The following is a 17,680-nucleotide window of genomic DNA, read 5'->3' on the forward strand; positions in this document are numbered from 1 at the left end:
GCTCTCATCCTCGAGACAAATCTGTTCCCTTTTTATTGAGAACTAGCTGAAGAGCCCGGCGCTACTGATACATCCATGCCCACAAAGGAAAGTAACCGTGGCTGAATATGGCCTTATGTACATGGCTGACTGCGCTACACCACAGAATCATTCATCTTTCCATTGGGAGTTAGTTCTGGGCAACCATTGCTGCGCAGTTACAGCCGAGCTACCAGCAGGTGGCGCTGTTGTAAAATGCGAGCCTTCTCAGCAGCAGTCGCCTCTTTTCTGGAGCGGTAGCTGCTTGCCGCTGTGCAATGCATACTGGGAGCCCACAGCTGTAATGGCGGCCACAGAGAAGAGCACGAAAGAAAAGTTACTGAGTGTGCTGGATGACTTGGAGGTGCTCTCCAGGTGAGTTCCGCGGCGCTGGCGCGTAGCACAGTGTCACCTTAGCTGCCCCTGTGGAAGCCTGAGCTGTCCGGCACTGTATAGGTGCATACACACATGGCTGGTGCTCCCGGTCCTCATCTATAGCACGTGTATAGTCCGTGCAATGATCAGCCCTGTTCTAAGTGTTCACCACCATGTGACATTACCCAGTACTGTGACGTGATGCTTCTAATGGCCGCTGAGACTAATGTGATCTATACTTCATGTGCCCTTATGGCTGCCGCTGCCTGCCACACAGCCCATGACTGGTGGGAAACAATGGACATCATTATTATACAGCGGTGCTTTGCTTTGTGTGCTGTTTCCACCTGGCCTCTGCTGATTGCTGGGGGTAACAGGCTTCTATCCCCCACCGGTCAGATACTGAGGACCTTTCCTATGGATAGGTGTTAAACATTGCAGAAGTGAAGCATCCATTTAATTCCTCCTTTTTTGGTTGGTTAATGCCAATCAGTGCCTTTCCTCCACTTCTGGGATCCCTATCGATCACTAGACTCGGGGTATTGGGGCCCCCATTCATTCTCATTATATGACCAGTGAAGAAGAGTTGCGTAGATCTGCAGTTGATCTTGTTCTCTGCTGCTCCATATATACTGTGCAAATAGGGTGTAGGGATCTGTGAAAAGAGGATTGAGGTAAAATTGTCCAGTTAAAGGAGTATTTGACTTTATATGTACTTTTTACTAGCTAAAAGCTTATAAAATATGAAGACATGACAATTGTAGGTGATTTTCCATTTGGCAGTAGTATTTAATTTCAAGAGGTGTTAATCTCAATGCACGAACCAAGGTATACACTCATAGAATAGCAGAATTTTAGAGTTGGAAGGGACCTCCAGAGTCATCGTGTCCAACCCCTTGCTCAATGCAGGATTCACTAAACCATCCCAGTCAGATGTCTGTCCAGCCTCTGTTTGAAGACTTCCATGGAAGGAGAAATCACCACCTCTCGTGGCAACCCATTACACGCGGTGATCATAGTCACTGTCAAAGTTTTTTCTAATATTGATGTGGAAATTTTGATTGATATAGATATATATCTCTGTGCATGCTGTGGCCTGTCCTAATTAGACAGTCTTATTGAGCGCTCAAAGGAAAAGAGGAAGCTACACTTGGTTAGCAACAACTCATTCCAGCAAAACTCTGGAAACTTTATTGAATATACTTGGTTTTATCAACTGTACAGAAAGAAGTGATTACTCATTAACATAAAGGCTTTACTTCTTATCTAATTGGTCAGTTTAAATACATGAACATATATGGGTGTCCGACCTGGGGTTACTTAGACACCACGTGATTTACTGTCCGGAGTCTTGCACTTGTCAGCAAGTCTCCAATATTGGCTGGACCATCTGGCCTTACTTCCTCATTCCCTATGTCTGCTAGATATTTCTCAGGTCAGAAGACAATGCTATCATGAGATGACTGGGTAGCAGGTCAACTTCCACCAACTAGTTATAAGGTTCAAACTGTGAATATGTATCTGTATGCATATGGCTATATAAGAATACATGAGTATATAGCAGTATATGGAGTATATAGCCTATAGCAGGCAAGTGAGATCTATATGAAATACATATACATATATATTTCCATAACAATATCTCATCTGTATCTTCTTTTTTTCAGTTTTGTTCCATTTCTTATCGTGTTTCCATGTGCAAATAAGAATGAGGATGATCCCTCCACATTGTGACATCCCTTCAGAGATTTGTAGACAGCTATTAAGTCTCCTCTTAGCCTTCTTTTTTTGCAGGATAAACATTCCCAGATCCTTTAACTGTTCCTCATAGGGCATACTTTGCAGTCTGCTCACCAGTCTCTGAACTTGCTCCAGTTTTTCAATTTATTTTTAAAATATGGTGCCCAGTGATAGCCACTGTCTCTCTGCCTGTGCCTGTTCTATAGCACAGAGCCTATAGCTTGTGTGGACACAGACTTCATTACCTGATTTATTTTATATTGTAACTAGTTTGTGTATTGTCTTTTAGAGAGCTGATTGAGTTATTGGCGCTTTCAAGGAGTCAGAAACTAAGTCAACCTGGAGAAGAAAATCAGGTAAAAGTAGTCTGAAATCATTCTTACAAAACTGAAGCATGAATCCTGCTCTTTGAAGCTGCTGTTTACAACTGGTAAAAAAGAAATTATTCTAGCCCTAAAGCCCCCGTTACACATAGCGACACACCAGCGATCCTGAAAACGATATGACCTGGTCAGGATCGCTGGTGAGCTGTCAAACAGGCAGACTCACCAGAGATCAGGACCAGCGAGGACGCGGGTAACTAAGCGCGCGCGGCGCTTAGTTACCCGCTGTTTACCTTGGATACCAGCTCCCGGCGCGAGCACGCTGTTATCCAGGGTACACAGCAGGTAACTAAGTGGCGCGTGCGCTTAGTTACCCGCTGTTTACCTTGGATACCAGCTCCCAGCGTCTGCTTACAGCGCTGGGAGCATGCTGATCGGTGGTCTCCCGCTGCCACACGCATCGATGTGTGCTGGCCAGCAGGAGACCAACGATTAAAAAAAGGCCCGGGACATTCCTGCACGATCAGCAATACCCGGCAGGGGGGCCGGTCGCTGATAGGTGTCACACACAGCGAGATCGCTGCTGAGGTCGCTGTTGCGTCACAAAACTTGTGACTCAGCATCGATCTCGCTAGCGATCTCGCTTAGTGTGATGGGGGCTTTAGTGGCCACTTTGGAGCCAGGAGTGTTTCCATTATTACCTCTTAGACACACTTTTGGACTCTGTTATTTGTCTATACTTTTATTTAAGTGCAGACTTCGCTTTCCCATGTAGCAAGCCACTGCAAAAGATGTAAACTGTGCCATATAGTTTTTCTTATTCAGTGGATTTCTATGGCGTATGGATGCATGGCAACCAACCAGACTGTGGCACTGGTAGCTATATTCCTCCTGATCACACAACCCCTTACTATGGCCTCAAATGCTGTGCTCATGTAGCCTAAAATTAGTAATGTAGATAACATTATATTTGCCAATATTCTATGGAGCATCTTGTAAAACTTTCAACGCACAACTAAATGGATTTAAAGGGCATGTCTTACAAAGTCAAACCCCTATTTAAAAATGAGTAGGTACATGATGTGGTCAACTCCTGTTTCTCACCCTGGCGATCAATTGTTAATGTGAGGGGAAGATGCAGCTCCTGGTTTTTTTATTGCTGTGTTGCATTTCTTATTGTATATATCTATAATTGTCAGCACCGGTCTGGCTTTCTCTAGCATACAAGAGATGGTTATCCGGATCGGAAAAGTATGTGACTGACTTTTGACATTATAGTGCTTGAGTTAATTAAAATAAATTTATGTATGAAAATATGAATTTATTTAAGGAGACTTCCTTCCGGAGGGTTAGAAAATCCCCTTATATCAAGTCTTGAAGATGAAGGGCAGATTCTCCTGCTAGCTCTCTGAGGGAGGATCTCCATGTGCTCATGCAGTTCCTTTTTATTTGTCTTTATTAGGGCTGGTTTACATCACTTTGTAGCGTTAAAGCAGCTGCCGATCAGCAGCTACTTTGCTGATTGGCGGTCCTTTAAAATATCCTGTTTTGCCCAACTGCAGCTCCTATGCGCACAGACTGATGAGTAATAGATTGTTCTGTGCATATACAATATCATTGTTTTGGCAGCTCTTACTGTTTACATAGGGCAATGTGCTGCCGAGAATGAATTTTAAGTGTACTTAAAAATCATTTAATCTGATGACAGAGCACTTAAAATCATTTTGTGCTTGTTCACTGGGTGATTAGGAGCCCGTTTCCACTGCCACCATATGGGGAAACACTTGTAATCCTACAGTGTAAATCCAGCTGAACTGTTAACTCTTTGTAACCAATTTCTAACTAAACCTCCTAACTTATTTGCTGTGTGAGACTGAGGCTTTTGATGGCTTCTATATCAGCATACAGTTGGGCATGAGTGAAGTGACCTCTGAAGAAGCCGGAGCACATCCCTTAGATGCTATTAAATTTTGGGCTGAAAGTCCCCCTCTCGGCTTATACACAAGTCATATATACCAGGGGGTTGGCGGGGGTGTCAGATCATACTTGCCCCCCGGCGCGTCTATGCAGCCCCCCTGCTTTTCCCACTGTCTCACTGTCTTAGGCTCCTTCCTTCAGCGGTCATGTGGTACCACTCATTAAAGTCATGAATATGCGCGTATTCATGACTTTAATGAGCGGTACCACGTGACCATTGAAGGAAGGAATAACGGCCGGAGACAGTGGGAGAGGCGGGGGTGACTATATGCGATATTCACCTGTCCCCGGTCCACCGCTGCGCACCGCTCTGTCCTCTGCATCCTCTGGCTGTGATGTTCAGGTTAGAGGGCGCGATGACATAGTTAGTGTGCGCCGCACCCTCTGCCTGAACAGTCACTGACAGAAGACCCGGAAGACAGAGCGACGCTCAGCGGTGGAACGGGGACAGGTGAATATCTCAGGTGCTGGGGCCCTGAGTCAGTGGTGACACCGGCACCCGTCCCCAATAGCTCACCAGTGTCCCCGCCTGCTCAGGACACCGGCACCTGGCCCCCAGCGACGAGAGGTGAGTGTGTCATTTTTTTTTTATTATTAGCAGCAGCATATGGGGCATAAACTATGGAGCATTTTATGAGGGAATAATCTATGGAGCAGCATATGGGGCATAATCTATGGAACATCTTATGGGGCCATAACCTTTATAGAGCAGCATATGGGGCCTATTAACCTTTGTGCAGCATTATATAGGGCGTATTTTGTATGGTGTAACTTATGGGCCATCATGAACTGTATGGAGCATTATATTGAGCTCCTGATTCAATATGGATATTCAAAAACATTTAACCTACTGATGTTTCAATTAATTTTACTTTTATTGGTATCTATTTTTATTTTTGAAATTTACCAGTTGCTGCTGCATTTTCCACCCTACGCTTATATGCGAGTCAATAAGTTTTCTCAATTTTTTGTAGCAAAATTAGGGAGTCGGTTTATACACGAGCATATACGGTACCTGTCTACCCTCTTAGTTTTCAAAGACCAAACTTGAAAGTGGTGGGGAGAAGGGTCAGTTGTTGATTAATTTAATTTAACGGCATAAATGTGCTTTTACTAGTTTTGCAGTATAACATACTTCTGTAACACAAAAATAAGTGACATTTGTAGCCTCACCGCCCTAACACCGCACATATCATTTCCACTGTCTAAAGTTTACCTATAATTCACTTGTATAGTGCGAGAGACATAAAGGGAGTGAATAACGTTCACAGTCAAAACCTTTTAATTCTGTTAAAACTGCTGTGTTTGCTCTCATTTCAGATCTTAGAGTTATTAATTCAGAAGGATGGAGAGTTTCAGGAGCTGATGAAGGTGGCTTTCAATCAGGGCAAGGTGCACCAAGAAATGCAGCTTTTGGAGAAAGACGTCGAGAAAAGGGACTGTGATATCCAGCAGCTGCAAAAGCAGCTAAAGGAGGCTGAACACATTTTGGTTAGTGGTCCTCAATCTGATTTTTGTCCCATATCTTTCCTTACTAAATGTCCTAAATATAGAGCCAGTGTTGTTTAATAGGATTCTTCATAAATCCATATTTTTGTCTACATGGCTGTAAAATAATACCCCTTCCCCCTCACCAAATTTCTTCATTTGCTTGTTCGTCAGATTTAAAGGGCTTTTCTATCCCAAGGTTATAATAAACATATGACCAGAGGGTGCTATTTAACCCCTTTCTGACATCAGACGTACTATCCCATCCATGGGACCCGGGCCCCTATGCCCATGGACGGGATAGTACGTCTTGCGCGATCAGCGGCGCCCACGTGGTGAGCGCCTCTGATCGCGGCCAGCTGTCAGCTGATTATCACAGCTGACACCCAGCACAATGTGTCAGGGGCGGTCACGGACCGCCCCCCGACACGTTAACCCTTTGCACACCGCGATCAAACACGATCGCGGTGTACCGGGGGTTAAAGGGAAGCATCGGCAGGGAGGGGGCTCCCTCCGTGCTTCCCTGAGCCCCCCACGGCAGCGCAATGTGCAGCGCTGCTGCGGGGGGCTCCTTCCCAGCAGGCCCCCGAATCCAAGATGGCGACGGGGGCCTTCGGGGGCCTGCAGGAGCTGACTTCCTCAGTGCCTGCAAAGCGCAGGCATGAGGAATTCTGCAGCAGTGTCTGTGACAGATCGCTGATCTGTCACAGTGATCTGTGATGTGACAGATCAGCGATCTGTCACAGAACAGTGATGTCCCACCTGGGACTATGTAATAAAGTTAAAAAAAAAAAAAAAAAAAGTGTTAAAATAATATAAAAAAAATCGCCAAATAAATTAGAAAAAAAAAAATTCCCCCAATAAATCCATTTTCTGGAAAAAAAAACAATAAAAGTACACATATTAGGTATCGCCGCGTCCGTAACGACCTGCCCTATAAAACTGTCCCATTAGTTAACCCCTTTAGCGAACCCCTTAAAAAATAAAAATAAAAAACGAAGCAAAAAATAAAGGGTAAATTGATTAAATTTGCTGATGACACAAAGCTAGGAGGGATAGCTAATACTAGAGAAGAGAGAGAGAGAGAGGATTCAAAAAGATATAAATAAACTGGAGAAGTGGGCAGCAACTAACAGAATGGTTTTTAATAGGGAAAAATGCAAAGTACTACATCTGGGCAATGAAAAAAGCATATACAGAATGGGAGGAATAGGGCTAAGCAGCAGCACATGTGAAAAAGACTTGGGTATACTAATAGATCACAGACTGAATATGAGTCAACAGTGTGATCCAGCAGCTAAAAAGGCAAATACAGTTCTAGGATGTATTAACAGAAGCATACAGTCTAGATCACGTGAAGTCATTATTTCCCTCTACTCCTCTTTGGTCAGACCTCATCTGGAATATTGTGTCCAGTTTTGGGCACCACATTTTAAAAAAGACATCAACAAACTGGAGCAAGTTCAGAAAAGAGTGACCAGAATGGTGACCGGTCTGCAAACCATGTCTTATGAGGAAAGGTTGCAGGATTTGGGAATGTTTAGTTTGCAAAAGAGAAGACTGAGAGGAGACTTAATAGCTGTCTACAAATATCTAAAGGGCTGTCACATTGTAGAAGGATCAACTTTATTCTCATTTGCACAAGGAAAGACTAGAAGCAATGGGATGAAACTGAATGGGAGGAGACACAGATTAGATATTAGAAAAAACTTTTTGACAGAGTGATCAATGAGTGGAACAAGCTGCCACGAGAAGTGGTGAGTTCTCCTTCAATGGAAGTCTTCAAACAGAGGCTGGACAGACATCTGACAGGGATGAATTAGCGAATCCTGCTTTGAGCAGGGGGTTGGACCAGATGGCCCAGGAGGTCCCTTCCAACTCTACGATTCTATGATTCTATAAATGATTTATCATACCGCCAAACAAAAAGTGCAATAACGTGCGATCAAAAAGACGCATATAAATATCCATGGTACCGCTGAAAACGTCATCTTGTCCCGCAAAAAATGAACCGCCACACAGCATCATCAGCGAAAAAATAAAAAAGTTACAGCTCGCAGAATAAAGCGATGCAAAAATAATTATTTTGTATATAAAATAGTTTTCGTTGCATAAAACCGACAAAACATAAAAAAACAACCTAAATGAGGTATCGCTGTAACCGTACTGACCCGAAGAATAAAACCGCTTTATCAATTTTACCGCACACGGAACGGTGTAAACGCACCCCCCAAAAGAAATTTATGAAACGCTGGTTTTTGTTCATTCTGCGTCCCAAAAATCGGAATAAAAAGCAATCAAAAGATGTCACGTGCCCGAAAATGGTACCAACTCGTCAACTCGTCCCGCAAAAAATAAGACCTCACATGACTCGGTGGGTCAAAATACAGAAAAATTATAGCTCTCAATATGTGGTGATGCAAAAACTATTTTTACAATAAAAAGCGTCTTTTAGCGTATGACAGCTGCCAAATATAAAAACCGCTATAAATAGTAAATCAACCCCCTCCGTTATCACCCCCTTAGTTAGGGAAAAATAATAAAATTAAAAGAAAATGTATTTATTTCCATTTTCCCGTTAGGGGAGGGTTAGGTGTTATGATTGAGTCACTGTAGGAGGCAAAAACAGAAATGCTAGCTAAGTCCAGAAAACCAGAGAAGTTGGCAGCTATCGGATTGCAGACCCCTGAACCTATCAACACAACTAGCAGTAGCCGTGGGGGGTTCCTACGATGCTCTAGACCCCTCGATCACAGCCGGAGAATTAAATAGGCCTAAAGAAAGAAAGGGGAAATCTAAACTGCCCCAGAGCAGACCCCAAAGCAATAGGCAGCCCCCAACATATAATGACGGTGAAGCAAGATGAAAATACTAACACAGACAGAAAGATAGACTGAGCAAAGACGGGGCCCAAGCTAACTAGATAGAAAAGGACAGGAAGGCTGCTGTCTGCAATCTGTGAAAAACCCTATGAAAATAAGAGCCAACAGACTGACAGTGAAAAAGGCCCTGAAGACGCTAGGCTTCAAAAAGCTATGTCAGTACTCAGGAATATTCTGAAGACAGAGCTACAGGCAAAAGGAGATTCAGCTCACCCCAGCAGGGAATGGCAGAATACAGAAAAGCAAGGAAAACAAAACAAAATGCTAACAGGCAAAACAGAAAACTTTAGAGGAGCAGGAATCAGACTGGTGTCCTAGAAGTCCACAGAGAAATCACCCGCAGGGCAGAAGGGCGTCGGCAGCCTTATATCCAGTCCGTGACTCCACTCAGCCAGTCATCCTCATTAGGCTCAGGTGCCTGATAATCAGGCTCTTTACCTTCCTTTACCAGAATAGGGAGTTCACCAGACCTCAGTGACGAAGGGGAAAATGAACTCACAACAGTTAGGGCTGAGATTAGGGTTAGGGGTGTGTTGGAGTTAGAATTGGGGGGTTTCCACTGTTTGGGCACATCAGGTGCTCTCCAAATGCAACATGGCGTCTGATCTCAATTCCAGCCAATTCTGAGTTGAAAAAGTCAAATGGTGCTCGTTCCCTTCCAAGCTCTGCCATGCGCTCAAACAGTGTTTTACCCCCACATGTAGGGTATCAGCCTACTAAGGACAAATTGCAAAACAACTTTTGGGGTCCAATTTCTCCTGTTACCCTTAGGAAAATAAAAAATTGGGGGCAAAAATATCATTTTTGTGGAAAAAAATGATTTTTTATTTTCACACCCGGGCGTTATAAACTTCTGTGAAGCACTTGGGGGTTCAAAGTGCTCACCACACATCTAGATAAGTTCCGTGGGGGGTCTAGTGTCCAAAATGGGGTCACTTGTGGGGAGTTTCAATAGTTTAGGTACATCAGGGGCTCTCCAAACGCACATGACACCCGCAGACCATTCCATCAAAGTCTGCATTCCAAAACGTCACTACTACCCATCCGAGCCCCGACGTGTGTCCATACAGTAGTTTTCTCCAACATATGGGGTGTCAGCGAACTCAGGACAAATTGGACAACAACTTTTGGGGTTCAATTTCTCCTGGTACCCTTGGGAAAATAAAAAAAAATTGGTGACTAAAAGATCATGTTTGTGGAAAAAAATACAAATTTTTTATTTTCACGCCCGGGCGTTATAAACTTCTGTGAAGCACTGGGGGTTCAAAGTGCTCACCACACATCTAGATAAGTTCCTTGGGGGGGTCTAGTTTCGAAAATGGTGTCATTTGTGGGGGGTTTCCAATGTTTTGGTACATCAGGGGTTTTCCAATCGCGACATGGTGTCCGATCTCAATTCCAGCCAAAAACGTCAAATGGCGCTGCTTCCCTTCCGAGCTCTGCCATGCGCCCAAATAGTGGTTTACTCCCACATGTGGGGTATCAGCGTACTCGGGACAAATTGCACAATAACTATTAGGGTCCTGTTACCCTTGAGAAATTAAAAATTGGGGGTGAAAAGATCATATTTGTGGAAAAAATATGATTTTTTAATTGTACCGCTGTACGTTATAAACTTCTGTGAAGCCCTTGTGGGTTCTCACCACATATCTAGATAAGTTCCTTGGGGGGTCTAGTTTCCAAAATGGGGTCACTTGTGGGGGGTTCCACTGTTTAGGTACATCAGGGGCTCTCCAAACGTGACATGGCGTCCGATCTGAATTCCAGCCAATTTTGCATTGAAAAAGTCAAACGGCGCTCCTTCCCTTCTGAGCTCTGCCATGCGCCGAAACAGTGGTTCCCCCCCTACATATCAGGTATCAGCGTACTCAGGACAAATTGCACAATAACTTTTGCAGTCAAATTTCTCTTGTTACCCTTGGTAAAATAAAAAAAAAATTGAACCTGAAGTATTTTTTTGTGAAAAAAGTTAGATGTTCGTCTTTTTTAAATATTCAAAAAATTCCTGTGACGCACCTAAAGGGTTAATAAACTTCTTGAATGTGGTTTTGAGCACCTTAAGGGGTGCAGTTTTTAGAATGGTGTCACTTTTGGGTATTTTCTATCATATAGACCCCTCAAAGTGGCTTCAAATGTGATGTGGTCCGTAAAAATAAAATGGTGTTGCAAAAATGAGAAATCGCTGGTCAACTTTTAACCCTTATAACTTCCTAACAAAAAAAAATTTTGGTTCCAAAATTGTGCTGATGTAAAGTAAACATGTGGGAAATGTTACTTATCAAGTTTTTTGTGTACCGTATCTCTGCGATTTAAGGGCATAAAAACTCAAAGTTGGAAAATTGCGAAATTTTCGTCAAATTTCCGTTTTTTTTCACAAATAAACGCAAGTTATTTGAATGAAATTTTACCACTAACATGAAGTACAATATGTCACGAGAAAACAATGTCAGAATCACCGGGACCCATGGAAGTGTTTCAGAGTTATTACCTCATAAAGGGACAGTGGTCAGAATTGTTAAAATTGGCCCGGTCATGAACGTGCAAACCAGGGCTGTGGAGTCGGTAAGCCAAACCTGCGACTCCGACTCCTCAATTTCCCTTACACCAACTCCCACACATATTGCTTATATTTAAGTGAAAAATTTATTGTAGTACAATGTGAACATCAGACATTTAATCATTTCTACGATCCAATAATCAAGATATTTAGAATATAATATCTATTTATTGGAATACAACTTTAGAACACAAAAAACTGTAATAAATTGTAAATATGTAATACACTGTATACATGTACATGTATACAGTACAGACCAAAGTTTGGACCCACCTTCTCATTCAAAGAGTTTTCTTTATTTTCATGACTATGAAAATTGTGGATTCATTCTGAAGGCATCAAAACAATGAATTAACACATGTGGTATTATATAATTAAAGTGTGAAACAACTGAAAATATGTCTTATATTCTAGATTCTTCAAAGTAGCCACCTTTTGCTTTGATTACTGCTTTGCACACTCTTGGCATTCTCTTGATGAGCTTCGAGTGGTAGTCACCAGAAATGGTCTTCCAACAGTCTTGAAGGAGTTCCCAGAGATGCTTAGCACTTGTTGGCCCTTTTGCCTTCACTCTGCGATCCAGCTCACCTCAAACCATCTCGATTGGGTTCAGGTCTGGTGACTGTGGAGGCCAGGTCATCTGGCGTAGCACCCCATCACTCTCCTTCTTGGTCAAATAGCCCTTACACAGCCTGGAGGTGTGTTTGTGGCCATTGTCCTGTTGAAAAATAAATGATGGTCCAACTAAACACAAACCGGATGGAATAGCATGCCGCTGCAAGATGCTGTGGTAGCCATGCTGGGTTCAGTATGCCTTCAATTTTGAATAAATCCCCAACAGTGTCACCAACAAAGCACCATCACACCTCCTCCTCCTTGCTTCACGGTGGGAACCAGGCATGTAGAGTCCATCCGTTCACCTTTTCTGCGTCGCACAAAGGCATGGTGGTTGGAACCAAAGATATCAAATTTGGACTCATCAGACCAAAGCACAGATTTCCACTGGTCTAATGTCCATTCCTTGTGTTCTCTAGCCAAAACAAGTCTCTTCTGCTTGTTGCCTTTCCTTAGCAGTGGTTTCCTAGTAGCTATTTTACCATGAAGGCCTGCTGCACAAAGTCTCCTCTTAAAAGTTGTTGTAGAGATGTGTCTGCTGCTAGAACTGTGTGTGGCATTGACCTGGTCTCTATTCTGAGCTGCTGTTAACCTGCGATTTCTGAGGCTGGTGACTAGGATGAACTTATCCTCCGCAGCAGAGGTGACTCTTGGTCTTCCTTTCCCGGGGCGGTCCTCATGTGAGCCAGTTTCTTTGTAGCTCTTGATGGTTTTTGACACTGCACTTGGGGACACTTTCAAAGTTTTCCCAATTTTTCGGACTGACTAACTTTCATTTCTTAAAGTAATGATGGCCACTCATTTTTCTTTACTCAGCTGCTTTTTTTCTTGCCATAATACAAATTCTAACAGTCTATTCAGTAGGACTATCACCTGTGTATCCACCAGACTTCTGCACAACACAACTGATGGTCCCAACCTCATTTATAAGGCAAGAAATCCCACTTATTAAACCTGACAGGGCACACCTGTGAAGTGAAAACCATTTCCGGTGACTACCTCTTGAAGCTCATCAAGAGAATGCCAAGCGTGTGCAAAGCAGAAATCAAAGCAAAAGGTGGCTACTTTGAAGAATATAAGACATACAGTATTTTCAGTTGTTTCACACTTTTTTGTTAATTATATAATTCCACATGTGTTAATTCATAGTTTTGATGCCTTCAGAGTGAATCTACAATTTTCATAGTCATGAAAATAAAGAAAACGCTTTGATTGAGAAGATGTGTCCAAACTTTTGGTCTGTACTGTGTGTGTGTGTGTGTGTGTGTGTGTGTGTGTATATATATATATATTATATATATAATCACATACATACATACATACATACATACATACATACATACATACATACATACATACATACATACACGCGCTATGACTCATCTCGGCTAAGATAAAGCCTAGATCCTCAGGCTACATTCACACTATGGGCGTAGCCAGGATCAGACCTGGGGGGGGGGGGCAGAATTTCATACTGCACACCTCAGCTGCTGCAGAACTCATACTTCACACCCCTACACTTGAAAATAAAGCCTGCACCTTAAGAAGATGTGGTGGTGAATGCAGTCTATTTATTCCAACTATCAGTTGATGTTACTGAAGACAAGCAATGCCTGTCCTGGGCGTCATTTTGGGCAGCTATGAGGTGTACCTGACTGGTGCTAAAAAGGAGTGTTAGTCTGTGTGCTATCCGGCTTTCATTCTTTTTGGTACAGATATGATATGGATAGACAGATATGGATAAATGGATATATAGATAGAGCAGATTTCTAATCTGCTTTTGCTATTGAAAACATCTATGAGCGCAAAAACCTTTCAGGTGATGCGGTTTTTTAAAAAGCTGATCTGCTTTTGCAACTGAAAAACGTATCCTCAAAAAACGCAGGGAAAACACTGTGTGTGAATGTAGCCTTAGATCAGGAATAGAACAGTTATTTATAGGACATTTCATAACTTTCCCAAATTCCTATGAAAAAATATTCTGCACTGAATTACTGTACCCAATTTATTATAGATTTTCGGAGTCGGTCCATTTTATACCGACTCCAACTCCGACTCCACCAAAATGAGCACCGGCTCCACAGCCCTGGTGCAAACCACCCTTGGGGGTGAAGGGGTTAAATGGCACGTATTTGCCCACATCCCGTGCCACTCCAGAGTCCCTTGGCCTTGCCTCATGCCACTCTCCTCTCATATTTTGGCCTTTTTAGCTCCTAACCATTGCAGCCAATCGGTGGCCACAGAGGTGACCTATTGAGCATATATCACCGACAGTGTTGATAAGCGCAGTGTACGCTTACTCCATAAGTAGCTGCTGCAAACATCTTTGCTCCAGATACTACAGTACACCTTCAGAGATCTTGTGGCGTGCATGCCTTGATCCTTACTTATGCCAATCTGCACAGTTACTGTCGTTTAAGATGACTTAGAGAAGTTGTGACGGAGTCTACATTTTTATCTAATAAAGCTGTTATAAACTGAAACGGCAACACTTTGCCAGGTCAGATGCCCAGTGGACTCCAGTGGGGACTGATAGACCTTATTTACTGATTTTATAATGAGATTTTAGTTTCTGTTCTTTTGATGTGAAATTAAGCTTGATTGATGTGATTTCTTCCCATCAAAAACAACATACTATGGAATAGAGGCTCCCTCACAGATGTGCATTGCTTTTACTATGGATACCCTACCATTTTAATAATGAATCAATAAATTTGCCTATATCTGAAGCTGGACACATTTCTGCTTATGAAAAGAGAGCACCAGATTACTGTTATAACTAGTATGATGACCTGGGCACTTTTCTGTATATTTCCATTTAAAAATAATTTTGTTTTTCTTTAGGCAACAGCAGTTTACCAGGCAAAAGAAAAACTGAAATCTATTGAAAAAGCAAGAAAAGGTCAGTGATTGGGGTAATGGTATCTAGGCTACTGGGCTCTAGCGCAGGAATTAAATCAGCACACCAGCATTTTATTTTTATCACCGCTGGAGTGGTTCTTCTAACGTAAGGTCCTTGACCCTAGTCTTATACTTACCAGCAGCCGTCTTCATCTTTTATTGGTGCCGCTCTAGTCCTGTGGCACCATCTTGTGACTGCTACTTCTGACTGTCAGAAGCTCTGAATGCTAGTCTGACAGCAAGAATGAGGTTCTTATAGATTTGCATTTAAAAGTGACCTTTGGCTTGTCCAGCAAACATTGACATGTGGCGGCGATAGAAGGTGAAGATGGTGGTTGGTAAGTATAATACTAAGGGCCGGGAAGGTCAGAATTTAGGTTAGAAGAACCACCCCAGCGCTGCACTGGAGTGTTTCATATTTCAACTTCATATTTCAACTCACTGAGAGATGGACAACAGCAGCTATATCCATGATTCCCAAGCCAAACTCGGACCATACAATATGGTCAAACTACAGACACGTATCTTTAATTAAACATAGACCTCAAACTCTTAGCAAAAATTTTAGCTCTGTGTCTGAACTCTTGGTTGGGATCCCTTATACATAAAGATCAAGTTGACTTTATACCTCATACTCAAGCATCCGACAGTATACGAATGGTTTCACATCTCCTACATCACTGCAAGCAACGCAGTGTGACAAGCATGCTTTTCTCACTTGACATAAAAAAGGCCTTCCACTCGATCTCATGGGCCTACTTATTTGCGGTGTTGTGTAAACTGAACTTCCCTGACCAATTTCTTTCATGACAGTGTACCCTATACAGCCATCCATCTGCTCATGTCCATTACAGTGGCTTTTTTTCGGCCTCTTTCCCTATCAAGAGGCACACTTCAAGGGTGCACCCTCTCCCCACTGCTTTTTATACTTGCAATTGAGCCCCTAGCGATTTGCCTCGGCCACAACTCACACATCCAAGGTATAGAAATGGCGCCAATCCCTCACAAATTCTTCTTTTTCACAGACTATATTCTGTTTCTTCTTTCCACCTCTCAAACATCTCTACCTGATTTGCGTCAATCCTTACAAAATTTCAAACTACTCTTTAGTTTACAGATTGCTAATCAAGATCCCAAGCTATAAATATCTTTTAGCCACCACAGTTTCACAGCTTAAACTAGAATTCCCCTTGCAGTGGTCAATTACTCAGACTATCTAGGTGTAAAATTAACTGCTGATAGACTCCCTCTTGTCCGCGAACTACCCCCAAATGCTTTGCAAACTATGTACACTGCTCCAAATGTGGTGGAGTGGCACGCTCTTTGGTTGGTCCTTATACGTGCACTTAAAATGACACTACTTCCTAAACTACTCTACTTATTCTGAGTTCTGCCAATTCCTGTCCCAACCCATTATGTTAAAATAACTCAATGCCTAATCAACACTTTTTTTTTTTTTAATGGCAGCCTGCCTAAAGGGCTACATTGTACTCTCACCATCTGAAAGGGGGCCTGGGAATCCTCAATTTAACCAAATATTACCAAGCAGCGTGGATAACACTATATCATGCCTCCTCTGAGCCACCTCTCAGGCTGACCTCGTAAGCTCCAGAGTGTCACCCACTGACCCTCAACACTTTATTATGGCTTCTCCTAGCCCAACGAAAACAAATCTCTAACGTCATCACAATGTCTCACTCGCTTAAAATCTGAGACTCTCTCTAAAATGCTCCTCAAATCTAATTTCTCTATTTTTACCCTTTAGTCCCCTTTATGGAGTAATATACCCCCCCCCCCAGGTACTGAGTCACTACTGACTTCGCTCATGGATCGCAGCTGGAATCACTAGATTCCACCATCTATTTAACGTATAATTCCACTCCCGGTCCTTCCAGGAGAAATATAACCTTCCTCTTAGGGAGATGATCAGATAACTACAGCTCAAGCATTTTATTCCCACTCTATTAAGGATCTGCACCCCACGCTACGCATTCACATCTTTCGAACAAAGATGCTGTAAAAAACCACACGCCCCAGGTACCATCTCTATTTTATACTCTCACATAAATTGCGCTATGCATAGACGCAGTTTAACCTACGACTCGCGTTGGCAATCTTACATTGCAGCCATCTTAGCCGACACAGAATGGGCCAAGATTTGGTTCTCCACCACCAGCGGAATACTAAAAACTTTGATGTTAGAAACAAATTACAAGAGAAACCTTCTCAACTAATGAATAAACCAAATTAAAGTCCAGATTATAAAGACTTAGAAAGTTTTTATTAATTACACAATAAAAGAAAAACCAGACAAATAGGACATGATACAATACTATAAAATGTCATAATGTAAGAAGGTAGTTACATAGTGGATACATAAGCCATAAGTAAATATTGTGATCATAAAAGTTCCATCCGCAAAAAAATGCATATAGTGAACAGACAGAGTATAAACACTCAAATAAAGTGCATATGAAATGTAATAAGATCATAGATACCCGTGATCAATGGCTAAATGCGTCTCCAGCTCCCTCCAATGTACGTTTCGCCTACCGTGGCTTTCTCAAGGAGTGAGGTAGTGGTGCAAAAGGGGAAGTATTTATATGTAACCCAAACCAATAGAGACTCTTGGTTCCCATATACAAATAATCAAAAGAATAAATACAAATAATGATGATAGAACCCCATATTCAATGTAATGTCTCCCAAACTAGTCACATATATCAGAGATCAAAAGAAAAAAATAACTACATAAGCTAATAACCATATGCGTTCCAGCGTGGAACGCATGCCGCAGCCTCCAT

General features: G+C 42.4%; 1 protein-coding gene across 1 annotated transcript in view; it reads left to right on the plus strand.

Moving 5' to 3' along the window:
* The first annotated feature begins 216 nt into the window (after positions 1 to 216).
* MED4 (mediator complex subunit 4) overlaps positions 217 to 17,680 on the plus strand; it is a 37,847-nt gene continuing 20,383 nt past the window's right edge. Inside the window, exons 1-4 of the mRNA XM_073580245.1 lie at positions 217 to 393; positions 2,423 to 2,489; positions 5,754 to 5,924; positions 14,820 to 14,877. Of these exons, the coding sequence (XP_073436346.1) occupies positions 323 to 393; positions 2,423 to 2,489; positions 5,754 to 5,924; positions 14,820 to 14,877 (367 nt within the window). The 5' untranslated portion in view covers positions 217 to 322. The remainder of the gene's footprint in view (positions 394 to 2,422; positions 2,490 to 5,753; positions 5,925 to 14,819; positions 14,878 to 17,680) is intronic.

Source organism: Dendrobates tinctorius, unplaced genomic scaffold, assembly GCF_039654945.1.
Source record: "Dendrobates tinctorius isolate UK_male_01 unplaced genomic scaffold, ASM3965494v1 ptg000064l, whole genome shotgun sequence".
NCBI lineage: Eukaryota > Metazoa > Chordata > Amphibia > Anura > Dendrobatidae > Dendrobates > Dendrobates tinctorius.